This window comes from Manis javanica, chromosome 6, assembly GCF_040802235.1.
Source record: "Manis javanica isolate MJ-LG chromosome 6, MJ_LKY, whole genome shotgun sequence".
Lineage (NCBI taxonomy): Eukaryota > Metazoa > Chordata > Mammalia > Pholidota > Manidae > Manis > Manis javanica.
In genome coordinates this window covers 108,498,201-108,519,834 of record NC_133161.1, presented here as the reverse complement: position 1 = coordinate 108,519,834, position 21,634 = coordinate 108,498,201, and the positions used below count along the sequence as shown (strand labels likewise).

Sequence of the window (21,634 nt, the reverse complement as noted above, 5' to 3'; positions counted from 1 at the left end):
GGGGCTACTCGCTGCCCTGTGGGCCGTGTCCACGGCGGGAGCAGGGGCTCCCAGGCCTCTGGGGCGGCGACGTGCAGTGAGGGCAGCTATGCCGACAGGCGGGACATGAGTCCAGAACGTCTACCTTGTTCCACCAGCCCCATGGTGGTGCCGGAGGCCGCCGTGGACATTGTGGCCGGAGCGGTGGTCTGTCTGCCCACTGTTAGCACCAGGTTAGAGATGAGGGGAGGGGCGGCCGAGACGAGGGGTGGGCGAGGGAAGGGAAGAGAAGAGACAAAGGAAGCAGAAGAAGATTAGAGTTAAAGTCTAGGTGGCGGATGGTTCCAGAACCCCTTTTGCAGGAGAGTGAGAACAAGATGGACACGGATCAACATGTGAGCGTTTGCCTCCTTTCTCTCTAGAGAACCCCAGAGGAGTCCAGGGTGGCGTGTGTGCAGTGTGACAGCATGCCCGTCCCAGGCAGCAGTGTCACAGCAGAGTACAGATGGGGCTGGACGCAAGCAGACAGGACGTGGCACAGACGCTCCCACGCTGCGGCGCAGGCCACAGACAAGCCACAGGACGAGAGGTGCCGGCGACAGGCCTCCCAACGCGGCCTCAGACCCCCAGCCCACCTGCCCTCAGTGAGCCAGCAGGCGGCCACCGTCGTGTCCGGATCTCCACCAAGAGGCTCCAGACCCTCCTCTCACCTCCACACACAAAACGGTGCTCAGAGGACTCAGGACAACGAGGCCACAGAGGTGCCAATCACGCCTGGACAGACACACAGAGCTGCAGCCTGGACAGTGGGCAGCTCAGACAGGGGGCATCCGGCGAGGACAGACGCAAAACACAGGGCCGGGGTGTGTGCCAGGTGGGCCGGGGTGGGCCCTGGGTGTGGTGGTGCAGCCGCCAGGCACCTACGGGTCTCCAAGGGCTGGCGATGGGGGAGGGGCCAGGTGGTGAGACAGGGGCAGGTGGCTGGTGGGGTCACTCATGAGCCTGCTCCTCCTGCAGAAGGCTGTTCTCACCTGAGAAATTTCGTGTGGCCAGCATGGTGGTGAGGATCGCACCCTGGGAAGAGACACACAGCTGAGGCCAGGGCTGCTGGCCCCCAGCAGACCCCTGTCCGGACCTCTGCAGGTGAGTGCCTGGCCCGACTCAGGCCACAGCCTTCAAGAGATGAGGGTTCTGCAGGCTCGGCAGCTGTGCCAAGACCAACCACCCACGTCTGGATGAACACAGTGCAGGACCTGGGCCTGGACCTGGGCTGCCCGCCCACCCTCTCCTCCGGGGCTCACCTCTCCCTATGGCCCCCTCTCCCTGACAGGCACATCCACGTGTGCTCTCGGCCTGGAGCACCCAGGCTGGCCTGCACCACAGGTATGCTGTGGGGAGACCATCGAGGGGCCTGCAGGCCAGGCTGGGCCTCCCTGTGCAGCCTGCCTCCCTCCCGGCCTCCCCTACCTGCCAGACATCAGTGGTGGGCTATTCCTCCACCCAAACCTTCCCCTGGCCGTGAGCCTCCCAACCCACAGATGTGCTCTCTAGAGACAATGTTGCTGTCAGGGGGTGCCTTTGGCCCCAGGGGCCTGGGCGCACAGTCCTGGGAACACCTCAAGGGGCAGGGTGCTAGGCAGCTGGGTGACTGCCCTGCGTCTGGAGGCTGGGCCCTTGCCTGGGCGCCCCTGGTGGTGTTGCTGTGGGCATACTTGGTCCACCTGCCCCATCTGGGCTGGGACAATGCCCACACACAGCTGCTCCCCAAGGGGCCTGGTGGGTGCAGGTGCAAGCAGCCTACCTTGAGCTTTCTCCGGGCGTTGAACTTCTTCAGACACTCCACAGTCTCCTGTCTGTGCATCATGGAGGCCACTGTGGAGCGTTGCTGTGGGGAAAGGGGCCGTCACACACTGCAGGGACCCTGAAGGCCCTCAGCTTTGTTCCTGAGAAGTCTTGAAAGAGGAAGGTCGGAATAGCCTCAGGGCAGCAGGGACCACCCACCACCCACACCCCACACTTGCAGGACTCCCCCTACCCCAAGGCCCTTCCTCCCAGGCCCAAGGCCTTGCAAACCCACTAGTGTATCCCCAGCCACAGGCTACCAACATCCAGGAGACAAGGGACCATCTACACAAGGGGCCCCAGCCCTACGGTCAACTCGCTGGGGGAGGTCCAAGGCTTCGGCAACTTACGCAGACCCACGGGTGCTTCAGTGCCTCATGTGCTGTGATTCGTTTGGCTGGGTTGATGGTCAACATCTGGTTGATGAGGTTTTTAGCTTCAGGAGTAACCGTGTCCCACTCGGGGGATGGGAACTAGAAGACAGGGCACAAAGGGTCTGAAGCCGCCTCCCCAGGCAGGAGACAGAGACCTCCCAGGGGCCTTCCCCGGCCAGCTCCCAGCCCACCTCCCAGGCTGGGGGGCTCAGGTGCCCAGTACTCACGTCGTAGGCTCCAGCCTTGATCTGCTGGTACAGCTTGTGCTGGTCCTCATCCCAGAAGGGGGGGTAGCCCACAAGCAGGATGTACAGGATCACCCCTGGGGGGGCAAGAGCAAGGGCCTCACACTGCTGCCCACAGCCCCTCAGCCCAGTCCCACAGACCCCGGCCATCCTGCATCCAAGGAGCACAAGCCACATGCCAGTCACTGCACACTGTCACCTGGTGTCCAGTGTGTGAGCCCTGGGGGGAGTCAGATGCCCAGCTCTGGGACCCTAATCCAGTTCCTTAGTGAAGGTGGGGGCCCCTGCCTGAAGCCAGCAAGCCGAGTAAGGGCACTGGGGTCCACGAGCATCCCCCAAAAGCCAGCATCAGCAACGATCACCATACAGAAACCCTTGCGTTGACAGACCAGCATGCCCCCCATCACCCTGCTTCACAGGAAGGCCCCCTCTGGGGAAGACCCCCACCGAGGGACAACCCCACCATGCACCTGCTGCCCTACTGGCTCAGACCCCTCTGCTGAGCTCAGGGTGGGCTCAGATGTCGGGCTTCTCAGCAGCAGGGGCACACTGGCAATTCTAACCTGGGTGGGGAGGGGCTCCTGGCTCCCGGAGGCAGTGCCGGGTGAATCTGTCCCAGAGCGGACTGTGCTGGCACGGCACCCTCCACGCTGCCCCTCGGCCCACCCCACCCTGCACACCGGCCTCACCACATGCCCAGATGTCCACTGGCTTGCCGTATGCCTCCTTTCGCAGGACCTCTGGGGACAGGTAGCCTGGTGTGCCAGCAAACCCTGGCGAGGGAAGAGGGCAGCGTGAAGCGCCACAGGCGGGTGACTCCCTGCCCTGCTCCCCTGCTGCCCATCAGGGCACTCACCAAACCACGCCTGCTGGTCCCCCTGCACCTCAATAGCCAGACCGAAGTCTGCCAGCTTCACCGCGGCTCCTTTGCACTTGCTGGCCAAAAGCAGGTTCTCAGGCTTCAGGGGCGGTGACCGACCAGAGAGCACGTGGTATACACCGGAGATGTCACAGTGGCGGGGCAAAACAGAGGTTTGCAGACATGGGTTCCCAGGCCTGACCTCGCCCCATGGGTGTACCCCCGCACGGCTGACACCCTGTGGGGCCCCTCACCTTTGGCGCACTGCAGAGTCATGGTCCCCTGGGCCTGCACCCTATAGCCGTACAGCCCTGGGGACACAGACAGGAGCCCTAGCCCTGCAGGCTTGCAAAGCGCCAGCTCGGATCCCTCACACCCAGGAACAGTGAACTTGGGGTGCTAGGAAGCTCACCCCACAAGCCCTGGTATGCTGTGCTCTCTGCAATTCAGGCCGCTCAGAGGCACGATGTGGGGTTACCTGCTGGGAGCCCAGGCCCTCCCTATGGGGCAGCAGCCCCCAGTGGGCAAAGAGGAGCCACCAGGTGGGCTCCAGGGCGGGGGAAGGGGCCTGTGCCGATGCCCACAGCAGGGAATGGTCCCTGACACACCCCCTCCGTAGGGAGCAGGACCCCTGCTTCCAGGAAGGACATTTGCCCCAAGGGCCAGGAGTCCCTGTGCACTGGGTGCCTCCCAGTGCTCACACTGAGGGACTTGCTCACCCTTGATCACCAGTAGCTCCCAGGATCCTTGGCACCCTCCCCAGGCCAGCCTCCTGAAACCACACTGCCTCTCTAGTGCCCCTGGGTAGACCAACCCTGCCAAACAGACCCCATTAACACTGTTTGCAAACCCGACAGGTCAGGATGGGCCAGGAGGCCTCAGATCCAGAACACACGCCAGTCTGCACACAGCAACGGGGCTTCTCCCGGCCCCACGGGGCTGGGGGGCAAGACTCCGCCCAGTGTCACATGAAGGGACACGCGGCCCTGCATGCCCAGCACAGACTGGAGGCCCCTGACATTTTGGTTTTACCAGTGTGACTGGGGCAGGGAGCCACAGCCTCCCCACACACCCACATCAACAGTCCTGAAATAGGGGGCCTGACCGGACCTCAGGCCAGACACCTCCTCCCCAGAGGGAAGGAACGGGCACCCCTTCCCCAGGAGTGCAAAATTGCCCTGCGCAGGAAGCCTGGAGTCCCACGGGGGCCACACAGCAGCCCCTCTGCTCTCCCCACCTTGGCTGAGAGCAACCCCCTGCTGCTCTTGGGGGGCTGTCTTGGCAAGATGCTGGGTCCTCTCCGGAAAAGGGAAGGCAGCCTGCTCCAACCCCAGGCAGGAGGTGCCGTGCAGCTTCCTTCTCAGCAAGGACGCTGTGGCCACCTGTCACACCTGGGTGGAGACGACCTGCCTCTATGCCTTGGCCTCAGTGAGCTATGAATTGTGGGGTCAAGGAGCAAGGTGGGGACGGTGCTCCTCTGCAGCCCCTCCTCCCAGAGGCCCTTGAGTGAGGCCAATTCAGACAAGACACAGTGACAGAGGGCTGGACACACAGGACAGGAGGACGAGGGAGGCCACAAGAGGCATGCAGAGGGAGGCAGTGGCCTGACAGGCATAGAAGAGGGTCCTGGGCCTGCTCCTGGAGGGACACTGTCCCACACACCCTGGGTGGCCCCAAGAAGGAGTGGCCACCTTCAGCCTTGGAGAAGACCGAAGTCCGAGAAAGGACGGGAGGGAGGGGAGGTAGAGAGGAGCTGGTGGGGAGAGAGGAGGCAAGGGAGGGCTGCTGTCCCTCCCGAGGCCCTCCCCCGGGCCGAGCACAGGGTCGCAGGACTTGGCAAAAGGGCTTGAAGTTTGTGAAGATCAGGGAGCCTGGCATTCAGCCGCTTCCCCTGGGCAGCAGCCCCACCTGCCTCCACATCACCTGCCCCCTGCTGGGTCTGCATCTCAGTGAGCCCCGCGTGGCATGCACTGCCCCCTCAATGGGAGGCATTGGGAAGGACACCGCAGACACACACACACACACGTGCACCTTCATGTGCATAAACATGCACAGGAAGCACATGTGCACACACAGGCATGCACACATACACATGCCCACATGTGCCCATACATGTGTGCTCCTGTCCACACAAGCACATGCTTGCACATGCACACATCCCACCACGCACACAGTGTCTCCTGGAACTCGCACTGACTGGCTAGGCCTCTTTTACACACAGGTATAGGTACAGCCACCTGGCACAGCAGAGTGTGGGACTCACCTTAAGGTCCCTGTGCACAACCCCCATTTGGTGGCAATGAAGAACAGCCTCCAGGATCTGCTGGATGCAGTGACTGTGGCAAACAGCAGGGGCATTAGTGCAGGTGGCCCCACAGGGTGGGGGGGCTGCAAAGCAGGGTGTGTATGGCATCGGTGGGGTTCCCTGCCTGTGGGGGCCACCAGGAGGGAATCAAGGTGGTGCCGGCCAAGTGGGAGAAGAGACGCTGGCTGGGACGGCATCCTACGCTGTAGGTCAACACAAGGCAGAGCCAGGCCCCTCTGCCTGCCATCCCCCTGGCCAGGCCCTCAGAGGCACCCCAGCCCAGGCTCATGCTGACCAAGCCTGGCCCGGAGCTAGGCGCCCTGTGGAAGGAAGGCCAGGGCTGAGCCTGCCCTGTAAGGCAGGCTGGAGGGGTGCCAGGCCAGGAGTGGGCAAGGGAGAGGGTGGGCTGGTGCCCCAGTGTGAGGTCCACCTGCTCAAGGCACGGCTAATGCTGCAGCCATTGTGTTACCTCACTGTAATAAAAGTCAGTGTCCACACTGGCAGTGGCTGCCACACCAGACAGCTCAGGTCCCTAGCAGCCCTGCGGTCCTGGAAGCTCTCCAGCGAGGGGCACCACTCGGGGCCAAGCCAGGGGACTCCTTCCAGGTGGGGGAGAAGTCCTGGGCCTCCCTGGATGGGACTGGCTGGAGGAAGTGCTCCTGGCTCCCTCAGGCACACCATGCTGTGACTCCCCACACACCAGCCCCACATGCCCCCAGCCCAGGGGCACTCAAGACACTGTGGCCTGAGCCTGCCCCCCGCCTCAGGGTGCCCCAGGTACCCATACAGGTTCCAACTGCCCCCAGAGCCAGGCACAGCTCCTTGGGGTCCTGCACCACCCTTGTAGCACTGCCAGTCCCTGGAGACAGGAGGGCCACAGGCCACCCTGGGCCACAGGCCACCCGGAGCCCACTGCCCAGGGTCTCCATCATGCCCCTCAGGGGCAGGGGGGCAGCAGGCAGACTCTCTCAGGACCCCTGCCATGCCTGGACCCTGTGGGGTGAGCGAGGTGTGCTGTCAGGATGCACTTTGTTCTGTAAGGGCAAACGCAGAGGGCTGAGGGACCAGCCTTCCCCCCCCCAAGCAGCCCCAGCCACCTTCACAGAGCCCAGGACTAGACCAGGAGTCCCCATAGGGATGGCTTCTTGTGGGCTGTGGGGTCAGGAGCTGGGTGGTCCCCCAACCTTCCACAGCCCTCAGGGTTAGAACCACAGACCCCACGCCCCATGCCCTGGGGCCTTCCGGCCCCTCCCCTGGCTCCCTCCTGCCTGACCCACTCCAGAGCCTCCTACAGTGCCCTCATCTGCCTAGAGCAGTCCTTTGTGATCCTCATCCCCATCCTTGTGTCCCCAGCCCCCCGTTACTGCAGCCACAGGCTCAGCCCCTGCCAGCTGGCCAGCCACTGCAAGCTCATTTAGGGGCCTTATCCTGGGGAGCTTTCAGATCAGCAAAGGCCCTGGGTAGGGGCAGAGGCCAGGTGAAGCCCCAGGGACTTGGCATTCCCGGGGAAAAGCTCCCAGCTGCAAATGGTGCTCAGCTCAGAATCCCCAGCACCCACAGGAGCCTGCACAACTCCAGGAGACCAGCCCTTCCTGCTGCAGCCAGACCCTGGTTCTGCCCCAGGGGCACATCCGTGTGCCCTGCTCTTTCTTCAGTATGTCAGCAGCCCTCAGAGCCCACAGGCTGGGCCTCTGGCTGCTCCCAAGCCCCAGAGTGGCCTGGCTCCAACCCCAAACCTGCTGACACCGCTGCAGATTTGGGTTCAGCTTTGTCTTCTGTCTGCTCGCTTGTGACCTCTCCTCAGCTCTGGTCCTGAAGGACGCCCTCCACTCTCCACATCGGGAGTGCTGAGGCACCCACGTCATGCAGCAGCCATGGCCTCTGTGTGGGTGCCTGGGCAGCTTCCATCTTTGCACTGGACTGTGAAGCCCTGCTGGCTCTGTCCTGTCCACTGTGTCCTTGGCCCACTTTGCAGGACGATGTTCCACAAATTGGGACCCATGGATCCATCACCACAGTACCAACGATCCACTCAGGGGGGTGGGATGTGCTCCCATATCCCTGTCCCTCCTGGGGCTGCAGGGCCCAAATCAGTGCCAGAGTGCACCAGGGATGCCAGCCAGCACCCACCCTGCAAACTGCAGACATCAGGCCCTGCAGCTCTGATGGGAGACCCACCCACCATATGGCAGGCCATGCAAGCCAGGCTTCGCGGCCAGCCTGACTTCCGCTAACTTTACCCCAAGAGCTTGCAGACCTGCCAGCTAAGCAGACTATGTTCCTCAAGACAAAGCTACTAGGCACCCACCAGTGTGGCAGCACTGGCCTGTCTCCAGAACCACGTGGGGACCAATGCTGTGGCCACAGTAGCACGGGACAGCCACCTGCCAGAAAGCAGCCCATTGGACACCCCGCCCTCCAGGGCCACTGCCATCTGAGACGTGGCCAGTCACTAGGGCCTGCCTGCCGTCTGCCCTCTGTTCACACTGTACAGACTTCCTCAGGGGGCCTTTTTCATGTTCTGAGCAATCTGGAAGTCACTTCTGCTGTCAGGAACTGTCCCCACGCAACCACTCCAGATGCTGGCTGGGTCCTGGGTCATGTTGTCTTGGTTCTGTCTGAGGGTCACCTCAGAAGTGGCCCCCCTCCTGGGACAACCAGATTCTTACTGGGCCCCTTTAGCTATCTCTCAAGAGCCACGCCACTTTTTAGGGTTTTAAAATGTCTTGAACTTTGCTTTCCCAGGTTTGAAAAAAGATCTCTCCAATCCCCCGAGACTCTACAGTAAAGGTCTGCTCCCTAAGAGCCTCTCAGGCTCCTGGTGAAAAGGGCTCAGAACGCACGTCGTGCCTCGCTTCGTCTTCTCTGGAGATGCAACACATCGGAAAACCATGCTCAGCTCTGAGCAGCACGGCCCTGGACAGGACCCTGGGAGGACCACTGATTCCCAGCCAGGCAGCACCTGCCCCCACCACACGCCCTTCAGTGGAGGTTCCCTGCAAATGAAATCAAGGCCACTATCCTCCGGTCATGAGAGTGAGCCTCCCGCGCACACCACAGTTCCCACGTGGGCATCCACGCCAGGCGTGGAGGCCAACCAGTAGCACAAAGGTCAAGTGCAGGACATCTCCAACTGGGTCCAAGTCTCCTCGGAAAAGAGCCTGAGACACAGGTTTCATCAGTTGGGACAGCCAGGGGTGGGGTGGGGGCTGCTCAAAAGGCCCCTCATTCCCTCTCACCCCTCCTCACAGCCTGGCAATGACAAGATAGAGTTTGTGACAGGACACCAGGCATGTGGACAGGCCCACTCCCAGAGCCCCATCCCCCCTGGGCCAGGCCCACTGGGCTCCTCAGGCCAGGGGAGCTCTCCGCCACAGAGTTCCCACGAAGGGTCCAGATGCCTGCCCTTGGGAGTGCAGGGTTAGGGCCAGGGCAGCCAGGGGGCAGGCTGGAGGGGGACAGAACCCTGCGGCAGTTCCTGGCTCCACCAGGACCCGCTCATCCTTCACAGGCCATAGCCGAAGGGCAACATTGCCTGTGGGCACAGGAGCAAGTTGGAAAAGCTACTTCAAAAAATAACGTTCATTTTCTTAATTAGTAAAGTAATATGTATTCATTAAAGAAAATTTAAAAATAAAGATACAAAAATTAAAAAGCACCTGTAACTCCACCTGGAGAGGGCCACTGTCAGCCCTCCCCCTCTTTCAGGCATGTCTCCTTGTGCAGGGCAGGCAGGGGTGAGATGCACCATCAAAAGCGGCATCCTGTCAGGACCATGGTGGCATCTGGCCCCAAGCACGGGCATTGGCAGGTCATGGTGGCCTGCCCTTCAGGGGAGGCGTCCTGCCATTCCCCTGCAGCCACGCTGCACCTCAGCAGCCATCAGTCCTGCTCATGCCTGGGGAGAATGGCCCCTGCAGGAGGAGCTGCCCCACCTAGAGGAGCAGAGCTCCCGACGCTGGGACCCCGGCTGCCTGACAGCCCCAGGCATCTTCCCAGTGCGGGACCCTCTGAGGCGGCCTTGGCCAGAGGCCATGGAAAGGGGTTTCCATCCCATCCTTTGGAAGCCCTGTGAGCTCACGCCTCCATGAAGATGGCACCCAGTGGTGTCCTCTGTGGCACCTGGACAGATGCCCCATGGCGGGGAAGCCGCCCACAACCCCACTCTGCTCCCCACCCCCATCACCCTGAGGACAGACCCCTGTGGGGGCTCCCACCCCAAGATGCTGAGAGCCTGGGCCACTCTGACTCAGCCATAGCCCTGCGCTGGTGACGCCGGAGCTGCCCGGCTCAGAGGGCTCCCAGCATAGGGGCACACTCAGCAGGCAGGCAGACCCCCACCCCACATTCAGCAGGACATGCGCAGGAGCAGAGGCGTGGGTGGGCACGGGGAGAGGGGAGGCACAGGACGGTGCAGGCAGCACACCCACCTGGCATCGGCCTCACTGTAGTACTCTCGGGCCACAATGTCCTCAAAGAGCTCCCCACCAGTCACCCTGCAGGCAAAGCAGACAGGGGTCACGGCTTCTGGAGACCCCACCCCCAACCCCTCTGCCAGCTTCTGCATGTCATTACCAGTGTCACCCCCAGGCTACCACCACCTCAGCCCCATAGCCACTGTCCCCTGGGACAGCTCACCCAGGGGCACACGTGGCACCCTTACACTGAGCCTCACGCCTACTCCAAGGCCTTGGCACTGCTCAGAAAACAGGCAAAGCTCCTAGGACTTGCCAAGCAGCCCTGTTGACCCTGGCCCAAGGCGCTATCTAGACATCTGCTCTCCCCTCACATGCCCGGGAGTGGTGGCCTGGCACAGAGCAGTGAAGCCGGCCCTGTGCCCTGACCTGGCCACCCTGGTGGGCAAGGCCATTAGGGGTTCATGCCAAGACCCTGGTCAGTGAGTGGCCTTCAGGTCGGAATGGGCCCCCAGGGCAGGAGCTACTGTACTTGGAGGGCCTCCGGGGACCCAGAACACACAGGCACCGAGGGGCACATGGGCACTTACAGGGAAGCAAGGGCCAGGAGAGAAGGGGAAGCAAGCAGGGGTGAGGAGCAGGCACAGGGCGGGTGGGGGGGGGGGGGGGGGCAGCCTTGGTCAAGCCCTAACCCACCGAGGCTCTGAGCCCGCCAGTGACTCCATCTGGGGCGGCCCACCCTGAGGCATCCAGAACCCCCCTGCCCATGTCTTGTGAGGACCCCAAGGGGCACTGCCCTCTGAGCCCCCTCAGCCCTACACCAGCCACTGTCCTCTCTGTTCCCATCAGTTCTCAAAGGTGGGGCTTGGGTGGCCTGATTTTTGTGTCCAGCAACACAGCCAAGCTGGCCCATGGCAGGGACAACCGCAGGGGTGACACTGCCAAGCAGGTGGCCCTGGCACATGTGGGCTCTTAGTGTTGGAGAAACACAAAAACGAGGATGTGCTGGGTGGTAGCCTGTCCCTGCTCTAGCCGGACGCTTGCCTGTGATCCTGTTGGACACATTCAGGGTCTTACTTTGCCACTGGAGGAGGCTAAGCCTCAGTGCAGGTAGGCAGAAATGGCCCAAGAGAAACAGAACCTCATGTGAAAGTATGCACATGTGTGCCTGCATATGCACGTGTGCCCTATTGTGCCTTTGTGCACATGTGCCCCTGCATGTGCCCCTCTGTGCCTGTGTGTGCATGTGTCTCTCTGCCTTCGAGAGCATGTGTGTAACTGTGCCTATGTGTGTACCTCTGAGCCTGTGCACAGGTGTGCCTGTGTGTTCCTTGTGCATGTGTATGTGGAGCAGGATGTAGTTTTAGGTCCAGCCTAGGAGAGGAGGACTCACTGTTTCTCCCTGCATACAGAGCTCATAGGTCCATCTCTGCAGACCCCAAGTGCAAGCAGCAGAGGCAAAAAGGCCACCAGGTCCAGGCCAGGGTCATCATGGAGGTGCAAGAAACCCCCCCAGGAGGATTCACACAGGCCTGGGACAGGCTCTCATGCCCCTGTGTCCACAGGAGGCTCCAGTCTAGGGTGACCAGTACCTGGGGCCATGTGCTCCAAAGCTGTAGGGCAGAGGGTTGGCTGCTGGGGGTTGGCATCCCACTGACCAGGAAGGGCCTGGTCGGGAGGCCAGCACCTACTCCCATTCTTCCTTTGCTCAGATGCTGGCTGGATGGCACAGCTACTCTAGGCTGTAGCCCATGGGGTGCCCCTCCCTCTGTCCCCAGGCCTGGTCCCCAGGGCCCTTTGACAGCCCAATGTGTGGAGAGTGGAAAAACCTGCCAACCCCTGAGTCCACAGAGCCCCCAGACTACCAAGGGGCCTTGAGGGCTCCTGAAGGTGATGTTGATCTGGGCCAGAAACAGTTTCCCAATTCTGGTGCCATGGAGCGGGAGAGAGTGGGCAGCATGGCCAGGGGGCTGGGAGTGTGGGCAGGGCCTGCTTCTGCTCCCCACTTCCCTCCACAGCCCATCTTGGAAACAGCTACCAGGCCTGGGGTGTCCTGGATGCCCCAGGGCAGGGGCTTTAGCAGGCTCAGGGCCACTACAGGCTCGGGGGGCCACAGAAGTTTGGGGGAAGATGTGCAGGGCTCAGGCCCTCCCTCTTCCCCACCCAATCCAGAAACACCAGCCAAATTCCTCTTGCTGGGCCCCCAACAGCCTCTCCCTCTCCTGCCTGTTGTATGTGCCAGGAGAGACAAAAAACTCTCATATGTGCACACACACACCTCATTCTCTCCCCACCTTGTCTGCTTCTGAATTACACCCACCCACCCGCTAGCCAGCAGGGGTCCAGGACACGAGCATCCTCCAGCCCAGGGGCCTCTGCCTTCTGTGAGAGAGGCTGGGGAGCTGCATGGGCCTAGGGGCACACAGGGTGACAGCAAGCCTGCCACTCCCACAGCACCATGGGACAGACGTGGGGCACAGCCTCAGCCTCACAGGCAGCTGTGTCCTATTCAGCCCTGGCCACACGGCTCGAAGTGGAGTCCTGTGGGACACCGGTATACCAAGAGGTGGCCCAGCCCCTGCAGGGACAGTCCCAGCCTCATCCCAAGTGGGCTGAGGGGTCCTCAAGTCTCCATACCCTGTGGCCCAGGCAGCATCATTTGATGCAGGAAGAGCTGCCCCACACAGGCATCTTGTCTCCGCGGCTGCTGGAGGCCACAAAGGGTTACCCAGAGCCAACAGCCCTGAGCACCCTGCAGCTGGAGCAGCACTGACTCATGACAATAAACAGAGCTTCCTAGGGAGTTGCTGGGGGATGGATGCAGGCACTGCTCCTACACGCTGTGGGAAGGGGCAGGCTGCAAAGACCCAATGCCTTCCCTCAGCTGCCACACACACACATGTACATGCATGCACATGTATAACCCACAAACCTAACTGTACACATACATGCACATGTGTGCACCCCACAAATTACACATGCATATATGAACACACATGGACACCCCCACAAACCACACACAAACACACAATGCATGTGTGCACCCATAAGCCACACATGAATGTGCACATGTGAACATACCTCCACAAGCCATACAGTACACACACATGGGCACACATGGGCACACACAAATCACATGTACATTTGTACACATGAATGTGCACACACAATACCCAAATTTCACAACTGTACATGTGTGCAAGCCACACACATGAGCACATGCACACCTCCACAGATCACACACATATTCACATACCCCACACATGTATGTACTCCCTTTCACATGCTGAAACCCATACACACCTGCGTACAGATGCATACAGATACACTGTCACAACACATTTGTGCAATCACACTCAGACCCATACTCACACTCGCTCAACATAAATGAATGCACACACACTCACAAACACATGCACACATGCACACGCTCATGCTAGCCAGCAGCACCCCAGTGGTGCGGGCACTGAGGGAAGGCTGACCTCTCCCTCTGGGGGTCCGTCCCCCACCCGTCCAAGAGAGGGCCCAGCATGGAGGCCCTGGCCCTGTGGGACAAAGCCAACAAGAAGGGTGAAGTTGGGAGCAAGGTGACCTGGGAGTGGGGGGCTGCCCACCAGGGACTGGGAGCAGGCGAGAGCAAGCGACCGGGGCCCAGAACTTACAGATCGAAGACCAGGTAGTGGAACCCTTCCTCAGGGATGCTGTCGTGCAGGCGCACTGTGGGGACAGGAGAGGCCTGAGGGCTGGCTGCTGCCCAGGCTGCCTGCCCATCCACCCATGCCACCCTGCACCTCTGCGCCAGGCTAGGCTCTCCCGGAGGGCCCAGGGGTGGTGGCAGGGCCCCTCTCAGCCCCAGCTGCTGCCCCCAGATGCCACAGAGAGCAGCAGGGGGTGCTGGGCTGGGGGCTTCTCAGCAGAGGAGCTGCAGGTCTCCATCAGCCTCTCAACACAGGCTGAGGGGCAGGGACACAGGATGGAAGAAAGCCGCTCCCCACGCCCCCAACCTGGGAGGAATCACTGCCAAGGCTCAGCCCTGTTCCCTTCCTGCCCTGAGCCTGAAACAACACCTGGTCAGGTGGCCAGGGTTGAAGAGTGGGTGTGTGAACAAGTGAGTTAGTGAGTGAGCAAGAACACACAGCTCTGAGGTGGACTCTGTGTAAGAGTACCCCGACTGGAAACCTCCCCGTGGAGACCCCCACCGCAGCAGGGGCTGAAAGAAGAAAGCAGGGTGTGGACACTGCCCCCTGCACTGGGGCCCCCTGACTGCAGGTCTGGGCTGAGCGCTGGGCGATGCCCCAGCCATCCTGAGCTCACCCAGGCTCAAAGGGATCACGAGGTGTGCTTCAGGCTGAGACCCCGGGGGCGCCACTCCCAGCTTCTCCTGTGGTGTTGGGCACCCACTCTGCCCAGGCCCTCCCTTGCTACTGCCCACTCTCAGGGGACAGCATCCCTTCATGAGGCCCATGCAGTCTTCACGCCAGGAACCCAGCTGGGCCAAAGCCAGGCACCCAGGGCGGCCCTGCCTTATGGTCAGGGCATTTGCCCATGAGGGGCAGCCCCTGGCCCTGGGATCTCGTCCCCACACCTGCTTCCTTGCCTGGTCTGTGTCTGTCTCTGCTTGAGGGTGCAGTCAGCCATCCCCACTGTGCCCTCCCCAGCCCGGCCAGGCTCTCACGCATTGACATTTTCAAGGCCCACATCCTTTGCCAGCTGCCTGGGCTGTGGCCACCTCTCCCTCAGGGGCATCCTGGAGATCCCCAGCCATGCAAAGCCCTGCTGACCTCCCTCCTGCCTGCAAACCAGCCTGGCACCAAACCCCAGCACCCCCCACCCCAGCTGGAACATGACTCTGCCAGGCTGGCCTTGCCTCCCTAACGCACAGTGGACCCCTGCTCCCAAACCCACCTCTGGGACGCTCCTGTGAAATCCCTCACCCCCTCCTTTGTGGTGGGAGTCAGTGCCAGCCCCTCTGAGCAGCCTTCCCACCCAGCTGCCTCCACTCCAGCTCCAAGCAGAGAAAGGCCCTGGACCTACCCCTACCTACCAGCCCTGCAGGCAGGCCCTGCAGAGGGAAGGGACACTCCAGGGGCCCTTCGTGCCTCCCATGTAGGGGAGCCCCAGGGATCCCCAAAGCCAGGTCCTCCAGGTGGAGGCCACCTGCCCCAGACCCCTGAGAGGGAGTGGGCTCCCAGGCCCTGCTGGCAGGTCCAGCCTCCTCACCCAGGACACTAGGGTCCACAGGGGCCAAGGAGCCGGCATGTGAACACTTTTCCTTTTGGCTTCTTAAAGTATTTTTAAAATTTAAGAAATAGGTTCATATTATTTTTATGGCTGGGGAGAAAACCTACTTAGCACATCAGACCTGTGAGTTCACAGACAGGGCTTAACAAGTGAGCTGTCACAGAATCACTGAAATAAAACACTAAGTAAACAGTGGTATGCAGAGGCAGCCTGTGAAGTACAGGAAGCACCTCTGAGGATCCAGTCTGGGAGCTCCAGGGGTGCACAGTATGCGGGACCGAGGACACATCCCTCTGATGGGGCCTTAGCTCCTCCAGGCTTTCACCCCGAGTCCCAGGGTGGGGCCTCTTGTAGGGGTCCATCCACCCCCCTAAGCAGCTTCTCAGAGACCTCCTTGGACCCCTGCACTGCCCGTCAGTGGGGCAGGCCCGTGCCTTGTGCTGGGACCGACAACACCCTGAGCCCTGAGCACTGGAGCCTGGCAAGCTCCCCTCCCCACCCTGCACTGCCCTCCTCATTTTAGTGGGAGGTCCTCCCAGGGCCACCATCATGGCGCCCACCTGCCCAGCTTGTGGACAAACCGCCCAGCAAGGGAAGGGGTTCCAGCCTCAAAAACAAGCAGATGGAGCTCTGCCATCACTGATCCAGGCCAAGGGAGAGGATCAGTGTGCAAAGGGGAGGCTGGTGGGGTGGAGGCTGGGGAGAAGCTGGAGGGACATTGTGGGGGTGAAGCTGGGAGGAGGCTGGGGGTGGGCAGGCCTGGGTGCTGTCTCTGCAGCTGCTTCTTGGGGCCCACTTCCATGCCACCCACCCAATGTGACACCCCTGTGCTCACCACAGGAGGGGAAACATACCCAAGTCCTCTGATGCCCCTCCTTTAAGGCGGGGCTTGGCTCCCTGCCCTGGTGTGGCCTTCAAATAAACTGAACAAGGGAGGGTGACTGCATGACACCTCCAGACGAGACCATGAGAAGGCAAGGCTGTTTCTCCAAAACCAAACACGAAACAGGGCCCTGTAGTTCACTGCTGGGTATGTACACAAAGACGGAAAGCAGGGGCTCAGACTCCCCAGCTTCCTGGCAGTGTTGGTCACATGGCCAACAGGTGGAAGGAAGCCCAGTGTCTGAGGATGGCAACGAATATGCCAGCTGTAATGTGCACACGGACTCCAAGGAAGTTAAGTTCTAATACAAGTTACAGCTTGGATGACCCCTGAGGACACTGCTGAGCAAGACCAGCCCATCACAAAGAGGCCAACAGGCCGCTCGCATCCCTGAGGCTCCCAGAGGCGCCAAATTCACAAAAGTGGAATGAACAGGGCTCCTGGGGCCTGGGCAGAGGGGCTGGCATGCTGTACAGTGGTCACAGCATCTGTGGAGGCCGATGGGAGCGCTTTGGGAACTGACGGTGGAGATGGCAGTGCATCCTTAACACCACCAAGCTGTGCACTTACAGGCGCTAAGGTGACTGAGACTGCGTGTGGCCTACCCAAAGTGACTGAGACTGCGTGTACTCTACCTAAAATTTGGAGAACACATGTGCCCTACCCCACCTTGAGAGAAAGCATTGTGCTCCCTGTTCTGCCTCCCTCTCTGTCTCTGTCTCTGTGTCTGTCTCTCTGCTGTCTGTCTCTATCACTCTGTCTTGCTCTGTCTCTATTATCACGCACTCTAGGGCCTGCTACCATGTCTTGAAGATACCCAGTCACCCTGAGAAGGCACCTGCCATGGAGGGACACAGGACACAGGCCCTGCCCACAGCCAAGTCAGGGAGCCATGTGGGCAGCAAACCAAGGCTCCAGGCTGACCTCAGAGCCTGGAGTCCTGGCCAGTGTCCACCACCAGCAGCCCCTGAGCAGCCCCAGGCCCCAGGCTTGGGGGGCCCTGTTGTGTTGTTGCTGTCTTGAAATTCTTAAATTTTGACCCAAGGGCCCACATTTTCATTTTGCACGGATCCCACGAAGTATGCAACAGCCCTGCCCACCCAGCTGCACTGCCCCAAATCCACGGAAATGGAGAAAGTCAATGCATCTGGGCTGAGCCTGGGGTGATTTATGGCGCAGCATGGATGACTGATACAAGGGTGAAGTCCTTCGAGGGCACTTACGCTCCGTTGCACACATCAGAACAGGTCTCAGAGAAGTCAGCTGCAAGCTTGTTGGTGAGGATGCCCGAATCTGGCCTCTGCACCCAGACTCAGCAGGGCACCCCAGAAGTGGACCCCAGCCGGTGCCCTGCTCACTACACCAATCATCCCAGCTCCCCCAGGTGGCCCCTGGGGAGACTGAGGCTCCTTCCTCACACATCCTAAGCAGGCCAGAGTGGAAACGGAAGCCCCCCAGAGCTCCTGCTCCCTGAATGGGTCCCAACTCACACCCAGGGGGCCTGGAGCAACCTGTCCAGAGTGGTGCAAGGGGCTCCTCTCAACCCCCCACTCACACCTCAGAGAGCCTCCCCTGAGTCTACAGAGTATCCCATCTCAGCGCTACCTCCCAAGTCCTTGGGCCTCCTGTCTGCACCCTGTGTCTCGGCGCTCCCTTCCCTGCATCCTGGAATGAAGCTGCTACAAGGGACTGTCAGCCCAGTAAGAACTGACCCAGAATGCTCTTAGAATCTGTAATTGGGCAGGGCAGGGAGGCATCTTGTTGAAACACCATCCAAAACACTACCCAAAGAATGCCTGAGTCATCTACCATACACACGGGAGACCTGAAAATCACTCAGAATGGGGACCCACCCTTTGCTCGTGCTCAGTGGAGCAGGGGAGGGGCTGGAATGGGGATGGTGCCTGCAAGGGGCACCAGGAAAAAGAGTCAACAGGTTCCTGGTATCTGGTCCTATGTGAATGGGCAACAGGCCAGCTACAGAGGTCCACAGGCCTACCGACTGCTGATGTCCCCAGGCCGTGAAGAAGGGCCTGGGGTCCCACAGACACCTGCATCAGAATTGCCTGGCAAAGATTCCAGTTCTTGGCCTGCCCCCAGCCTCCAAGTCAGGCTCTCTGGGGGCAGGCCAGGAATCTGCATGCCAGGGATTCCAACAGACTCAGCCTTGAGGGTCTGCTGCAGGAAAGTGCAGGGCCCAGGCCCACCCGCAACCCACACAGAAGGCCACCAGGGACTGAAGCCCTGGTCTGGGTGTGGCATGGATGTCCCTGGCTGGCTGCTCCACACAGCATGGTATTCCTTCCGAACAGTCCTGGGCCCCACCCTGGCACAAGAAGCAAAATTTTGGCAGGAGACCAGGAATCCACCCTGACAATTTCCTGGGGTGCCTCTGAGCCACCGTCCCCCAACACCTGGTGGCTTCCCAACACAGCAAAAGGCCCTTCAGAAGCCCATGAAGGGACCAGAGGTGGAGGGTGGGCGGCAGCACGCAGGCTGCTGCACAGGGGCCACGGGCACAGGAGTGGACATGCACTGAGTCAGCAGGTGCAGGTTGGGGGCCCTGAGGTCTGCAACAACCTCTTGGGTCTGGGTGGCTCCTGTCACCCACGCAGGCTTGGTCTGGGGTCTCAGAGGAAAGGGATACCCCGCGGGCAGGCATGGAGCTTGGCCGCTCGGCCTCCCTGCAGGCAGAGGCTCTCCAGAATACGACCTCACACCTGGGCAGAGGCTGGGCCTGGTGTGGCCTTTGACCAGTTCATTTTCCCAACACTCTTCTTTGTATCAGGCTGTCCCTTGGCTTTTCTGAAGCCACAGAACATGTAGGCCCCTGTGGTTTCAACCAGAAACAGCTCAGAGGCACTGAGGGTGGGGAGGGGCCTGTCCAGACCAAGCCTGGCCTCCATCTCCCACAGGGGCTGCCCCATACCCCAAGAATCCCTCCAGGCCAGGCCACCTTCCCAGAGGCCTTAGGGCGACATCAATGGAAACAGAAAGGAGACCTTGCAGGGTCTCTCTGATGAGCCCTGGAAGGGAAGGCTGCTTGTTTCCCAGGAGAGGTGAGTCCTGCCCACACCCACCCCAAGGGCCTCTCACCAATGTTGGAATGCTTCAGAAGGCGACAGATGCGAGCCTCTCTCTCCAGCTTCTGGTGATCTGGGGACAGAAAGGGACATGGTGTCACCTTGTGCATCAGCAGCCTGTGACCCCCATACCCGGCACTCCCAGACCACTCACCCAGTGTCAGACAGAGCCATGGCCAGGACGTGCCCACCCTCCCCACACCCGCCACAGCGTCTGCCTGGGTGAAGGGTCGCCCTGGGCCAGGAAGAAGTCTCCGCGGGAGTCCCCGGGAGGCTGGGAGGGGAGGGTGCTAAGAGCTGCCAGGACTCTCCTAGGTGACTCGAAAGAGAAAACGCCCACGTGAGCAGCAGAACGGACAGCGCGACAGCGCCTACTTAATCTGGCACTCATGTGTCCTAACTCCACGCTATTTGGAGCTTCTGCTGTAGCTTAATTTGTTCTTCGCAGGTGGAGGGGGCTGGCAGAGCAAAGCTGTCTGCCGGATGGGGGTCCGATGGGCTCGAGGGTTCAGAAGGACCTCCCAGGCTCTGATTGGAGACCTAGGGAAAGGGCTCATGACCTGAAGCCCCCCACCACACCGGAGCACAAATCTACCCAACACGTACTGAATTTCGAGGGGCATGGTAGGTTTATGCAACGTTGGAGGAGGAGGCCTACAGGCCTCAGAGGGAACTCGCTCCAGGACTGTAGAATAAACCCGAGGCGGAGAGGAAGCGGCCCACAGCCCCGCCCACAGCCCGCGCCCCGCCCCGCCCCGGCGCCGGCCCCGCCCACAGCCCCGCGCGCCCTCCCCACTGCCCCAAGGCCCCAGCCTGTGCCTCCTAACCGCCCACACCCCCGCCTCCACAAGGTGCAGGACCTCAATTCCAGAGGCTGACCACACTGGAACCGAGCAATTCATCAGCCATAAATTTTACATTTCAAACAAACAAGGCACCAGGTGGGTTTTTTAATCTGATAGAAATTACAATACCAAAACAGAAAAAATCCACATTTCCGCCAGCCAGAGAATGCAGAAATAAATGTGGCTGTTGTCATACAATGGGACACACCCGTCAACGTGTGCTGTCACCGCTATATCCCAACATGAGGCTGCGTGAAAAAGGCCAGCCACAGAGGAAGAACCCGATGTGTTTTCGTTCACCCACAAAGCCACACACCACTGCCCATATGTGTGGCCGAACCATGCAGAAGGTGTGGGCTCTGAGTTCAGGGTGGCGGCTGCCCAGGACAGGGAGGGCCCCAGGGGCCTGGGAGCCCCACCCTGGCCCCTGCTTCACCAGTGAGTCCCTGGCCTTCCCCCATCAGCAGGACACCCTTAATGTGCTCATCACAGAGCATCTCAGCAGTAAGGCTGCTCCGCAGGCCTCCTCAGACCACTGCCAGCCCTAGTCCACACCTGGGCTTCGGGGTACCTAGCCACCCAAAGGCCCTCCTGCAGGAAGGGAACCTGCTGACCCATTGGGCAGCTCTCCCTGGGCTGTGGGAGGTGGTGCAGGCTCGTGACAGTCCTGAACTCAGACATACCTGCAAACAAGCATGTACCTGTCCCCTGCAAGAAAGTCACTCTTGCACACAGGAACCTCCCCAGGAACACCTCGGTCCATCCTTCCTCCAGGGGCAAGGCTCCAGGAATGCCAACACCTGCCCGTGCTGCCCACCTGGCTGCCAACGGTCGGTCACACCAGGCACGGGGGCACTGGCAGGCTCTGGTGGAAATGCAAGGTGGGGCTGGCTTTTGGGCAGACCCTGGCCCATCTCTCACCCCCTCGCCCCCACCCCACTGTGAGCTAAGACATCAGCAGACAAGCCCTGGCATCTTTAGGAGGAATAAAGATGCCTCAGTAGGAGGATAAATTAAAGGCAATAGCCACAGTACACACAGTGTGGGTTCTTATTCCATCTGAGGCTCAAAACAGGCAACAGCTCAGTGGTGTATACATGAGACCCAGGAAGAGAACAGGGCAGCAGCTGGCACAAGGTCCTTGCAGGGGCGTGGGGAGGGCTAAGGTGCAGGGTAGGGTGGTGGGTTCAGAGGGTGGGTTTTTAAATCATAGTCTAAGAACTTACTACTCTGAACATTTTTCAAACTTAGAGGAAAGCTGCAATAGTCCAAAACCCCATGGACAGGGCTTCTGTCCTTCCACGCACCCATGTAGCTTCCTGAGTATCTAAGAGTAAGCCCCCACCCCGACCCCCATACCCCTGCTTCATGCCCTTTTACCCAGTAACACATTATGTGTATTTCCTAGGAACAAGGACATTCTCTTACATAATCTCAGTGCAGTAAATCAGACGCAGACACAACACTCAAATTTAACCCACAGCCCATTTTCCAACTCTGCCAACTGTCCCAGTAATGTCACAGCAGATCCCCTAGGTGGGGATGGCAGCAAAGCAGCTCACC

General features: G+C 60.5%; 1 protein-coding gene across 8 annotated transcripts in view; it reads right to left on the bottom strand.

Moving 5' to 3' along the window:
* The window catches only part of CAMK2B (calcium/calmodulin dependent protein kinase II beta), an 84,663-nt gene that overhangs the window by 14,501 nt on the left and 48,528 nt on the right, over window positions 1–21,634 (bottom strand). For 6 of the 8 annotated variants that reach the window (XR_005053807.2, XM_036990941.2, XM_036990942.2 and 3 more), the window contains exons 3-13: window positions 19,240–19,299; window positions 13,682–13,736; window positions 10,035–10,100; window positions 5,563–5,635; window positions 3,297–3,399; window positions 3,130–3,213; window positions 2,423–2,517; window positions 2,172–2,294; window positions 1,781–1,864; window positions 1,011–1,053; window positions 125–199 (exon numbers count right to left, since the gene is read on the bottom strand). Coding sequence is in view for 7 of the 8 variants with exons in the window: in XM_036990941.2 (XP_036846836.2) it covers window positions 125–199; window positions 1,011–1,053; window positions 1,781–1,864; window positions 2,172–2,294; window positions 2,423–2,517; window positions 3,130–3,213; window positions 3,297–3,399; window positions 5,563–5,635; window positions 10,035–10,100; window positions 13,682–13,736; window positions 19,240–19,299 (861 nt within the window). In the remaining variant the exon portion in view is untranslated. The remainder of the gene's footprint in view (window positions 1–124; window positions 200–1,010; window positions 1,054–1,780; window positions 1,865–2,171; window positions 2,295–2,422; window positions 2,518–3,129; window positions 3,214–3,296; window positions 3,400–5,562; window positions 5,636–10,034; window positions 10,101–13,681; window positions 13,737–19,239; window positions 19,300–21,634) is intronic. The other 2 variants (XM_036990939.2, XM_036990940.2) reach the window with 1 other exon arrangement.